The sequence below is a fragment of the Pterocles gutturalis genome, unplaced genomic scaffold (genome assembly GCF_000699245.1).
Source record: "Pterocles gutturalis isolate BGI_N339 unplaced genomic scaffold, ASM69924v1 scaffold4083, whole genome shotgun sequence".
NCBI lineage: Eukaryota > Metazoa > Chordata > Aves > Pterocliformes > Pteroclidae > Pterocles > Pterocles gutturalis.
Genome location: NW_010117790.1, coordinates 162,060 through 173,819, shown reverse-complemented (window position 1 = coordinate 173,819; position 11,760 = coordinate 162,060). Strand labels below are relative to the sequence as shown.

The following is an 11,760-nucleotide window of genomic DNA, read 5'->3' as shown; positions in this document are numbered from 1 at the left end:
GGTGGGAAAAGTTCACTCAACACCTTATCTGTAGGTGTGGCACACTCTTCCCTTTTGTGTGGTTTACATTACTGAGATAGGGGTATGTCAGTCTTTAAACTCCTCCCTTGCTGGAAGGAGAAGGCCAGCTTGCACAAGTGAGGGGTCTGATTGTTTATTCCTCATTATCACAGCTCATTATTCAGTGTCGCAGGCTTTCTGTTGGTACATGTAATCTGATGGCTCAACTGCTGTAAAGTACTTAGTGTCACTGACTCCTTAATTTCACAGACCTTGACAGAAAAAATGTGAATGTGTTAACAGAAATGCACCTGGACTGAGGGAATTAAAGTGCTCATTTGGGCTGAGATTCATAATGATCTGTACAAAACCTGTTTGGGAGCAGGGAAAGATCTAGGTAAAAGTTGAAACCTTAAAAGCCATTCTTATTAACTGCAAGGAACTAACAGAAAGCTGAGAAATCACTGATCACAGGGGGAAAAAAAAATTAGTGATCTATCTGGCACCAGCTAAAAACACATTTCCTTGTGAAGGATGATTGACTCATTCGGGGATGGGAGGCTCTCTATAAGCAGATTCTGAAAGGTTATCTCCATTTTTTTTTTTTTTTAAGAATAAAATAATCTTCAAAAGGATTTTAAAGATTTAGTCTTCAGCCTTGAAAGTTATGTGGGTGAGCCATTTGACTACAAAATGAGACAATGCAGAGGGTTATGAGGATTATAATCACTTATATTCAGGCAGCTGATGAATCAGACTAGTTAAGGAGTCTAGCCCTTGAAGCATGCTTTTTACAAACTAATCACAAGAAAACTGGAATTGAGTGCAGCAGTTTTATTGAAAAAGTCCACAAGTGTGTGCAATTCCTTTATTAAAATGTTTTCAAATACATTTGACAAGGAGCAATTTATGATCAAGAATTATTCCTTTTTTTATACATTTTTATTTCCAAAACTATACAAACATTGGAAAGCTTTCCTTTTCCTCCATTTTAGCTATTTGTAATTCTGTAATGATAGGTTTCAATCTTTGCAATCTGCAAGCCCACTTTCCTGGAGGTGACATTTTACACCTTTGAAAATTAGAAAAAAAGGTCAGTCATATTTACATGTGCTTAAGGTTGCATAATTGAGCATCATACTGTTTCTGAAAACCGGTGGATAAATTGGTTTCAAGATTCACCCAGGTGGGTTGGAGATTTTAAATACATATAAACTGCGTACATGTGATTAGCCAGGACATCCTTTGTTCCCTTTTATTTTCAAGGCTATCTATAAACTGTGTGCTAGCCATGGTAAAGGTTGGTTTCAGTAAAGGTACTCACCGAGTGAAAAGCAGCACTGACAACAACTATTGCTGATCAAGGACGTGAATGGGCAGACGTGTATGTGTATATATCATACAAAATCTAATGTTTCAAAATGAACTTGAAGATCTTATGTAAAAATAATGTCTAGAATAAAAGCTGTTTCCCAGACTGGATTAAAGAATTTAAAAAAAACCCCACAAACACGTGTGAAAGGAAAAAAATAGACCTCAACATGGGAAAAGAACAATAGAAGCACATGGACTAAATTTGGAAGCTGATCTTGCAATGTATAATTACTGGAAATTCAGTAGCAACATTATCAATGGAAAATGAAGGCTACAACTGCAGCAGACACATACAGTACACTTTATGAGCTATTATATTGGCCATACAGATTTGTCTACATGTTATTTATTTGAATCCTTAAGGCTTCTCTAATGTCTTACATGAAAGTGCTGTCTGCTTGGATCTTCCATGCATGAGGGAAAGGGGTAATTTTTCAAGGAAAAAAATATTTTTGTCCACATTTCAATTACAATAGCACATCCAGAGACACAAAATAAAAGACAATACTTTATGGTACCTTTGTTTCATTTATTTTGGTCTCCAAAAGATGCATGCACTAGGCTTTATGTACTACAAGGTATTGAAATATTTACAGCATTGTACATGTGCTCTTAAAGGGATGGCAAAGGAAAAGGTCGATTTTATCTGGGTGGGAAGTAGTTACTTTCCTAGCTTAATAATACCTGTTCAAAGTGAGAGATGACTCTTCCAAAAAGAAAAGCCCACAGAGAATAAAGCTATAGCATAATTATAGCCAATGTTAACAAGCTGTACAGCACTTTACCTGGGCATTCTCCTCTCTGTCACTCCTGTCTGAAGCAGCATTACCAACTGTTAAGTGATGTCGCCATTCTCCCCTTGCCCTGTCTGCTCTGTTTCTCTCTATTCCAGCAGGTATAGCTGTATATTACCTGTTTATATTATTTTTATTTCAAATTGTTTTGGTTTGTTGAATGGACATTTAATTCACAATAACCTCATGGCAATTTTTGGACAAATGATATGATTGATATTTACCGGATTATGGCACTAAAGAATTCAGACCACTATAAAGCGCATCATAAATACTTCAAGTGGAGTTAGGAAACCATCTCTCTAAGAAATTCAGTGAGTAAGGCTCATATCACTGATTTCCTTCTGTTTTTAAAGGTAAAGATACGATACCCAATACACCAGGTTAAACAAACAGAAGGCAGTTGGGAAGAAGATGCGGGCGTAGGAGTCCATTTTGGCAATGCGGATGTGTATTCTTCCATGCCTCCATGCTCCCGTTCGACAATCCTCAAAGCAGCAAAAAAAACTGGCACAGTCCTTGCCATCAAGACACTCATACCCGTATTCTTCATCCCTTTCTTGGAGGTGTGTAGCATTGTTCATTTGAATAGTAGCTGATCGAGGCCGGATGTCAATTGTAGGTGCCTAAGGTGGAGTGGCAAGAAAAGAAAAAGATGGCAGGAGAGAGAGAATCTGTTATTATCACCAGACTGACACAGACATAGAAACTAATGGTCAACATGTGAATGATGGTTCTGTGTGGGGTACATGGGAAATTGCTGAGGGGTTCTAATGGTAATATTACCTTGAGCTTATTAAAATCAGGTGCATCGTACACTTTAACTTGACAAGAAAGCAGCACAAATCAATATAAAGTTAACAGCTGTGGACAATTAGCTTTAATGCCAAACTATGCAAACATTAGAGGTTAAATGAAACATTCAGAAATGTAACTGATGGTATTTTGAATTTCTTTTGTGTTTTACATTTTATATCGCTGCTTGATATCTTAAGTCAATTTGTGTATTGCACATGGAAGGCACTGAAATAATCAATTGTCAATGCAGGATTTTAATGTAGGGGTGGTTTGTGTTGAGAAAGGAGCAAATATATATATATATATACAGGAAAAATGGCAAAAACTGGGTCTTTTGAATAAGGTTAGAAGAATCCCTGTAAGACTCTCCAGTTGTTTGAACAGATGCAGTTCATCATACTGATGTTCACCAACTAGAAGGTTCAACATGTTCCAAATTTTGTATATTAGCTGTACATGTATATGTACACACATATATATTTGGAATGCATTGAGAAAATTAAGCATTGGCGAACACTAGGATGACAGGCGTTGAAATTTCCTGATGATAGTTATTAGGGTAAAATAACAACAATTCCATTCCAGAAGTATGTAAATTTATTGACTTTTATTTTATGTGTTATTTCTTTCCCTGGTTTTTTGTTTGTTTTGGCTTTTTTTTTTTTTTTACAAAATCTCTGCATTTCTGAATGAAGATAAGGTTTAGGTGTGGAACATCGCTAGATACATTTGATAATTTGCTAAGAGTGTGTTGACCCAGTGACAGCATTAAAAATATGTATGCATCTTAAACCCTTTCAAAACTCTGACTTTTTTTGCATGAGGAGCAGTATTTGAGTAATTGATGGTGACATTGAATTTTGTTCAAGTCAACATCAGAAGAGATGTGGTTTTATAATTTGGAGTGAACCCACAAAGGTTAAAAAGGCAGGTCAGAGCCGAGTTCTAAAAGGGTGTATTGCAGGTTTTTGGTGTAGCTGGTGGTATTGGATCCCATGGCAAATTGAGAAAGAGAGAAGCAGAAATGTTTTAACATTAAACTCTCTTAATTCATGCGATCCAATAATGCTGGTCACTCTTGAACTTGGGTAAGTTCAGAACCATAATGAATCAGTATTTGGGCTGCTGAATCAACTCTCCAAATTGCTTAGGAATATGTAACCATTCTACTTGATTAGAAAGTTACCTTGAGTAGAATGCTTAGATGTCTCTTTAGAAAAAAACAACAAAACACCACTCTCATATAAGCTCTAATAGTTAAATTCAGCAGTCGCATGCAGTGAATTTCCATTCCAAAAAACATTATACCTTGAAGGAAAACATCCGAAGAAGCTTTCATTTTGTAGACAGAAAAGAGAATCAGAGGGGTTTGTTAAATTAAAGAAAGAAAGAAAGGAAAGAGACAAAAATAATGTAAATTAAAAATATATTTCTAAAACATAGTCAAAAAGAACTAAATTTATAGAAAGGTTGGGATAACAGCAATTTAAACAAATATCTGTAGTATAAAATCACTACATCTTTGACTTGTCCCTGTCTTGTAACTACATCTGGGCCAAAGACATGAGATATCAAACTCCATTTAGATCTGTTCATATTCCCAGGGGATTCCAATCTTTTATGTTGAACTGTTTTGAAAGAGGAAACTGTTCATTGTTCATAAAAACACTTTGTATAAAATATTATTTTTACCTGCAAACTGGGTCCTGAACTTTTAAGTTTTTTAGACTCTGGGATTAGGATCCAGGCAGTCATTTGCAGCTCTGTTTGTCCCCAGATGCTCACAGGTAAGTAATGTAAAGAACAAGTAATCTGCCATTGTATGGACATCTTGAAGTGAGACAACTGACTTGGAGGTAGTTAATCTTTGCTCCTTTAGTTGACTTTGAAAGACATACATGCACACAGCCTTTTATTTCAGCCTAAGTAAGGCTAGGAAGCATCACCCTCCCGAAGTGCCTCTTTCTTTCTTTTGAGCAGAAGAGAGGCCTGTGGTCAGATCTGACTTCAGCACACCTAAGGTTAGCTGAGAATTCTTCCTCTATAGTCTTTTAGGTGTACATACATTTAGTTGTTTTTTCCCCCGGAGTCTATTTCTCAACAGCTTTTAAATTTGAAATTATATCATGTAACAAAAGGTTCTTTAGTATATTTGCGATATTATTTTTGTGCTTTATATTTTAACTAGGGGAGAATACCTTCAAAAGTCCTTGAAGATTTTAGCAGAGCAAATCCAAGTGACTTCATTGTTTCCTAGATGCCTGAAATGGATTTGAAAATACTCTCCCCGTGTAAAACACTTGTTCTTCACATTTTTCGCAAGCATATTTGTTTGGGGGTTTTTTTTTTTTTGGTAGACAAGCTACTTTTTTCTCTAGGATTTTCCACTAATTCTTTTCACCTCAGAGATTCTAGACAACAGACTTTCCAGCTCAGTTGCAAAAAGCAAGAAGAAGTCTATCCTGGACAAAACAAGCAACAAACTTTTTCCCTATCTGGGCAAAACCCAAACCCCTGCTGAAGGTATTTCCAGAATTTTTTTGTTGTGGCTATTATACACATTTTTTAATTATTATGTAGCATGCAACTATAAATAACATTGTAAACTGCTAGCCAAATCACTTTCTAAGGGAGAGAAATAGATAAAGGAGGTAAGAAATACAGGAAAATGAAGATAGGAAACAATGAAAAGGAAACAGATGCTTAAGGAGACTTAGAAAAAGCACACTCCGTAGTTTGAATATAAAAGTTTAACTGTAGTCCTGATAATAATAAAAACAATAATCTCAATAATACATAAGATAATGGCAGAGAATATTGTTAAAGCTAAGAGAAAGAAATGGACAGTTCTTCCATAAAGGTCACAACAAGAGCTCTATCTACAACATAAATAATGATTTTGGTGATAGTTGTGATTTGCAGAACATTTTGTTTAAAAGGATCCTTATTCTAAGAAACTAGTTTCTCTGGCACCCAGATTTTCGTTTTCAAGGTGAATGTTTGCATTTCTGTTAATACAAAGGAAGAATGTATATGTGTAATAGCAAAGTCTGAAAAGAAAATACAAGCATAAAGAGGGATTTAAATGCTCTCTCACAAAACATAATTGAATTTTGGATCTAGCTGGTAAAATGATACATACTGGATTTTTCTTCTTTTTGTCTTTATCCTTGCTTGGCTTTCTGTTGCTGACAAAGTAGTGCAAAGTTCCATATTCTACCAGTGCAGAGAAAACAAAAATAAAGCAGACTGACACAAAAAGATCCATTGCTGTCACATAGGAGACTTTGGGAAGAGATTTACGAGCAATTGTACTTAGGGTGGTCATTGTCAGGACAGTTGTAATACCTGGTAAATAGATAGAAAACAACAGAAATATTATTACTTCAAGTAACAAATGGATTTTGCCAGTTATCTCTCTCTGATTGTTTTTCAAGTATGCCTGGAGTTCAGACACATAGATATTAAGCAGCTCATTCCAGCAGCAAAGTGTGGATTCAGTGAGAGCTTTGTGGATGAACATGGGCTATGAAAGGTTTTTCAATGGTTACTGCAAGTGCTGCTTGGCAGAATGCTTCGGTTAGATGGATGCTGATTCTAAGAAATCTTAGTTTTTTAGTTTTGTAGTTCTGGAACTTTTGTTTATTTTTAATTAAGAAATTTAGTTTGGAAGGTTTTGTTCACGAACCCTGAAACAGAGCTAGAAAGAAGAGAACTTGTGTCAAAATGAGAAAATCATCATGGAGAATAAAAATCAGTTTGCTCCATTCTTCAAAGGAACCTCAAGACCAATTTCAAACTTTTGTGCTGTTGGGATAAGTTTTGCTTATTTTTAGTTGAAGGGTAATGCTACCAGTGTTAGCAAGGAGACACTTGCAGCCATTATATGAGGAAGAAATTAATTAAAATTCTTAAGAAGGCATGTAATCCAGCAGGAACTTGAGGAAGAAAATGTGTAGATTTTAATGTGTGCTACATAAAGAAATAAAAATTTCCTTTCTCTTGCCACACAAATTATCTGCTGCTAAGGGATTTCTTGCATATAAAGCTTGGACAGAGTCTCAGGGCTCCTTACAATTGTAACACTGAGGTCCGATTTCTCTCGGTGCCAGAGCAGTGTCTCTTCTGGCCTTCGTAAGTGACTGCAGTCTGTAACGGAGAAGTACCGTGATGTGCCTCACCATCCCTTCTCTTTTAAGAACATTATTCCCTGTACTATGATGTGAAGAAAACTAAAAATGTGTCAGAACAGTTAAAATCCATCACATTTTATACGTCAAATTTCATACCACTGATTTTACTTCCTCAGTGCTACAAGTAGACCAGTTCTCAACAGGCTGACCAGTCTGTTTTGTATGTCTAAGAAAAATTTAAAATAAGAGCTGAATGCCCTTATTAATTTTATATGTCTTAAAAGTAGATTTTATAACCTCTCTTTACAGAGAGCAAAAGGCAATAAAACTCTTAAAATTTCTATCATGACAGCCACTGGCCCTCTCTTTTCTGTGTTTCCTTCAAGGCAGTTCTGCAATGAAAATTCTGTCCCTCATTTTGCACTCCAGTGCTCTGTGCTGTAGTTCTGTGAAGAAATGAAAATGCAGAAGGAAATACTAAAATTATTCTCACTTGTGTGGATTTAATGCAGACGTAGAAAATGTGTTTAACTTTCTCCAGTTGAATGTATTGTCTTTGCTAATACACACAGCTACGGTTGCTTTGCACAAGCAAGGTTAATTTGACTGCTCTTTTAGTTTATTTGTGGAGCAGTTGCTAAGTGTGTAGAAACTGCTAATTCTGATTAATTGTATGTCACATGTTAATGGATTGTATGTTAGATACCACCAAATTCAGTTGATTTTGTGGCCTGAAGGCTACATTTGATTGTTGGTCCCTGAAGTAGGAGTCAGGGTACTACATTCTCCCCTTTTTAGCACTATGGCGCACAGACAACCAGAAAGATTGACTCCTTCTTGGTATTTAGTTTATTTGTATTGATAGTCACCATAATATGGAAGTAGAGAAAATAAAACTAATGCGTCCCTGCCTCTAATCCAGCAGTGTTCCCCATCCTCTTGATGTTTATAAAAAATATTGCTATCATCAGAGAAGATGCAAAAGGTTTTATTGTAGGCAGTCTACAATGCTCAGAGTTAGGATCTGAGACAGTAAAAAGGAAGAGATGCAAATATGGTTTACACTGTGTTATTCCTTGGAAATTACTGTATTCCTCTAAACAAGGAGAGCTTGTGTGAAATTGTCTCTCCTCTTATATTTACAAACTGGTGATCTGCAGAGTTGTCAGTTAAACATCATAACGCTTGACTAAAAGCAGGAGGAAAGAACAACTCACCCAGTGATGTTCTGGCTGGAACTGCGTCCTTATTAATCCAGAAAGAGACCCAGGACAACACAACAATAAGTGTGCAGGGAATGTAGGTCTGAATAGTGAAATAACCCATTCTCCTGCTCAGGTTAAAGTAAACAGACATGACTACATAGTCTCCTGTAAAATAAAAGCACAGTGAGATAGAATAATTTGTTAAAAACTCAACATAGAATTTCTATAATAGCTAGGGTTTTCCTGTTCTGGGTCTGGGGTATATTCACTCAATATTCTGATGGCAAACACTAGCAGAGCTCAAGAACTGGTGGATTTTCAATACTATGAAAGCAAACAGTCTTGCAGGTTCACTTGGGTTACTTGTACTTTAGGATTTCAAGGGTAACCTCGCTTGCGAAGCACAGCAGGCTGCTTTCTACCCAAGTCATTCCTCATAACTTGCAAATGTCTGGTCTAGTCCTCTTACAGCAGCTGAGTGAGTGGTGGTGGTCCAGCAAGCCTCCAGTCACCGTGCTGTCCCTGTTAGCATGCTCTCAGCTCTGCTCTCAAATAATGCATGTTTCAGATGTACTTTCTAAATTATTCATGTTCTCAACTATTCTTCAGGGCTAGGCTGTGTCAGTAATTAATTTTTTATTTGCCTGCAGATCTTCTGTTGTATTATCTCCTCTAAAAGAACTTGAACCCATCTCTCCTAAGTGCCCAAAAAAGCCAGACTATGTGTTACTCTGGTGTGCATAGCACATCATTCCTATTTAATAGCTTTGTGATTCTTTTTCCAGGTTTTTTTCCTTCTCAAACTATTAAGTAAATTCCATATGGATTCAGGAATACAGCAAAGTTTCAGTTTTTTGATCTATTTTTTTCTAAACTAAAAAAACCTAGTTCTCATCTACAGATTGCAGCACTCCTGGGAAATCTTGATTGCAAAAGAACTACAGAACCCCAGGCTACAAAAGACTTTATTGCAATTCAGTGGAATGCAGTCCAGAGAAGTCTCAAACTGAAACAGAATAGGATTTGCAAATTCAGAGCGAGATAGCTGTCCAGCATTATTAAAGAGCCTCTGTGGTTAATGTGTATTCTGCTTAGATCAGTACCTTTAGTTAACACTGAGTTCTCTCTTTTCAGGCATAATTAAAATTTTAATTTCTCACGGAATAATCCCTTTGAACCTGGTCACAGAAGAAACTTCAGAGATCATTTTCCAGCTTGTGCTGCTTTGTTATATTATTTTTTTCAACATGAATGTCCATATCCCAGGGATTAACTGGTTTTAATTTAATTATATAATCTTATAATTAAACCAAAAACTTTAAAAGCCATATGATATATGAGTAGTTTACAAGGAGGTATGGCTGAATATGGGCAACTAGTTCAAACAATTTTAATAACTATGGTCTGATCATCCTCTTAATTCACAGGTAAGTTTGCATTATATGGTCCTTCATATACCAAAAAAAAACCCAAACCAAAAAAACCACCACTGATCAGGACTGGAAAACTGAAGCCATAAAATTACAGTATGACTCATTCTTCATCTCGCTGGATCATGTATTAACTTTCTTCTCAGAAAGTGATTTTTTTGTCAGTTTTGGGAATTAACTTTTTTATTTGTGCACATTCGTATATGCCCATTAAGCTGGATCATGTATTAACTTTCTTCTCAGAAAGTGATTTTTTTGTCAGTTTTGGGAATTAACTTTTTTTATTTGTGCACATTTGTATACGCCCATTAATAGCACTGGTATTTCAGAATCGTGGGTTGTTTTTTTTTTTTTCCTGCTAGACTATGGTAGAGGTTACTTTAAGCAGTAGCTGTATTATTTCCATACAAACAGTTTTAAGGAGAAGGCTGTTTTCATGCTCAGTGTTATTATATTGCTTAAATGAGACAAAATTACCAGAAGAAAGAAGTGAAGTATAAACCGAAACATAGATGAGAACATAAAAAGGTACAGAAGATTAGCTTAGAATTGAAATTTTAAAAAACCTGATTTTTTCTTTCTTTTGTTGCTTCTTTTTCTGAAGCTGCAGTTGCTGTTGCCCCCTTTGGAGTAGCTGAACAGGTGTCTCAGATCCTAGGAAACTACTGTCTCCACATTTTTTGTCCTGTACTTGAACAGCTCTTTTTGCCCAACTGTTTTGGTAGTTCTAGCACTCTTGCCTTGTAGGAACTTTTATTCAAAAGAACAGAAAATACCTACTGCACAAGCCAGCGCTTTCTTACAGGTATTAGAGTCAAATCCAAAACTCAGCACCTGTGCTGAGAAAACAAACAGACAAATCCAGGTGACCTAGACCAGGGCATACTGCCAAGGTGTCTGTCATGCACTGTCCTTGTTCAGTAACAGCGTATGCAAGCCGAGCCAGATGGTGGGGTGGATAGCATACGGATATATGTATATGTGTAGATAGAGAGAGCAGCCTCAGTCCTCCCATTTTACAGAGCATTTCCACATACGTTGTTTAATCATGTTTTCTTCTATAGAGCTTGGTGATGGTTGTCTGGTCTCTGTGGAGACTTGGCTGGATTTTTCCCTTAATATGAGGAGTGTTTTTTATACAGTAAGATATTACAATAATATTTTTACAGGATTTTATGCATTATTTTCAAATAATTTTTTTAAATTTAAAATGTAATGCATAAGAGCTTTAAAAATGTTAACTAACATGAAAAGGCCTCTGTCCGTTTAGAAGCAAAGAAACATTACTTTTAATTCTCTGTCATCTCAAAGAGGCGCTTCAGAGGACAATCTATTTCCATAGAGCAAGAGCAGTGTCCTGTCACAGAGCATTTGCTGCACAAACTGGAGCCACTCCAGGTGGACGTGTTTTATGTCTAGTTGAACACAATTCCCTCTGCTTTTTTTTTTTTTTTGTTTAAATATGGGACTTCTTAACCAATTATGTTTAGAAATAACATTTCTCTGCTAAAAGGTTCCAAAGAGTTAAAAAGTGACCTAGTTGTTCTGGATTTTGTTCAACCCTCACAAATGTTATTGCAGTTTCCTTTGTGCAAAGACTTTCTTTCCTAATGGATATGTATGTAAAAAAACCAGGGCCTAGTATCAGTTGTCATAACGTGTACATACAAAATGTAAAATGTACTAAGTCCCTTGTGGAACATGGGCTTGACAGTACTTTGCTTTAATCACACCTTTCATGATGGAGCCTTGCCCCAGCCCTGTTTTTATCCACATGTGTTTTTTCTGACTCTGTTCATGGATTTCTCTGCACTTCAGCTGGGACCAGCTCAAATACTCTCTCTTTTCAGATTGTCTCTGTGCCCGAGGTGATTTTTCACTCCTGGAGTGATGTCTGCATGAAGCTGTCAAACTAAGACACTATTTTAGTGGAAAAAAATAAAATGGCCAGACTTGATCCTTAGCACAGTGTTATTCATTAGCCCTCGCTTGGAAAATTGATAACCTTTTCATTATTCTTTCATCT

The 11,760-nt window shown here is 36.3% G+C and overlaps 1 protein-coding gene across 1 annotated transcript in view; it reads right to left on the bottom strand.

The window, feature by feature from the left end:
* Positions 1-2,068: 2,068 nt before the first annotated feature.
* GABRG2 (gamma-aminobutyric acid (GABA) A receptor, gamma 2) overlaps positions 2,069-11,760 on the bottom strand; it is a 69,628-nt gene continuing 59,936 nt past the window's right edge. Inside the window, exons 7-10 of the mRNA XM_010075913.1 lie at positions 8,317-8,469; positions 6,109-6,314; positions 4,275-4,298; positions 2,069-2,794 (exon numbers count right to left, since the gene is read on the bottom strand). Of these exons, the coding sequence (XP_010074215.1) occupies positions 2,519-2,794; positions 4,275-4,298; positions 6,109-6,314; positions 8,317-8,469 (659 nt within the window). The 3' untranslated portion in view covers positions 2,069-2,518. The remainder of the gene's footprint in view (positions 2,795-4,274; positions 4,299-6,108; positions 6,315-8,316; positions 8,470-11,760) is intronic.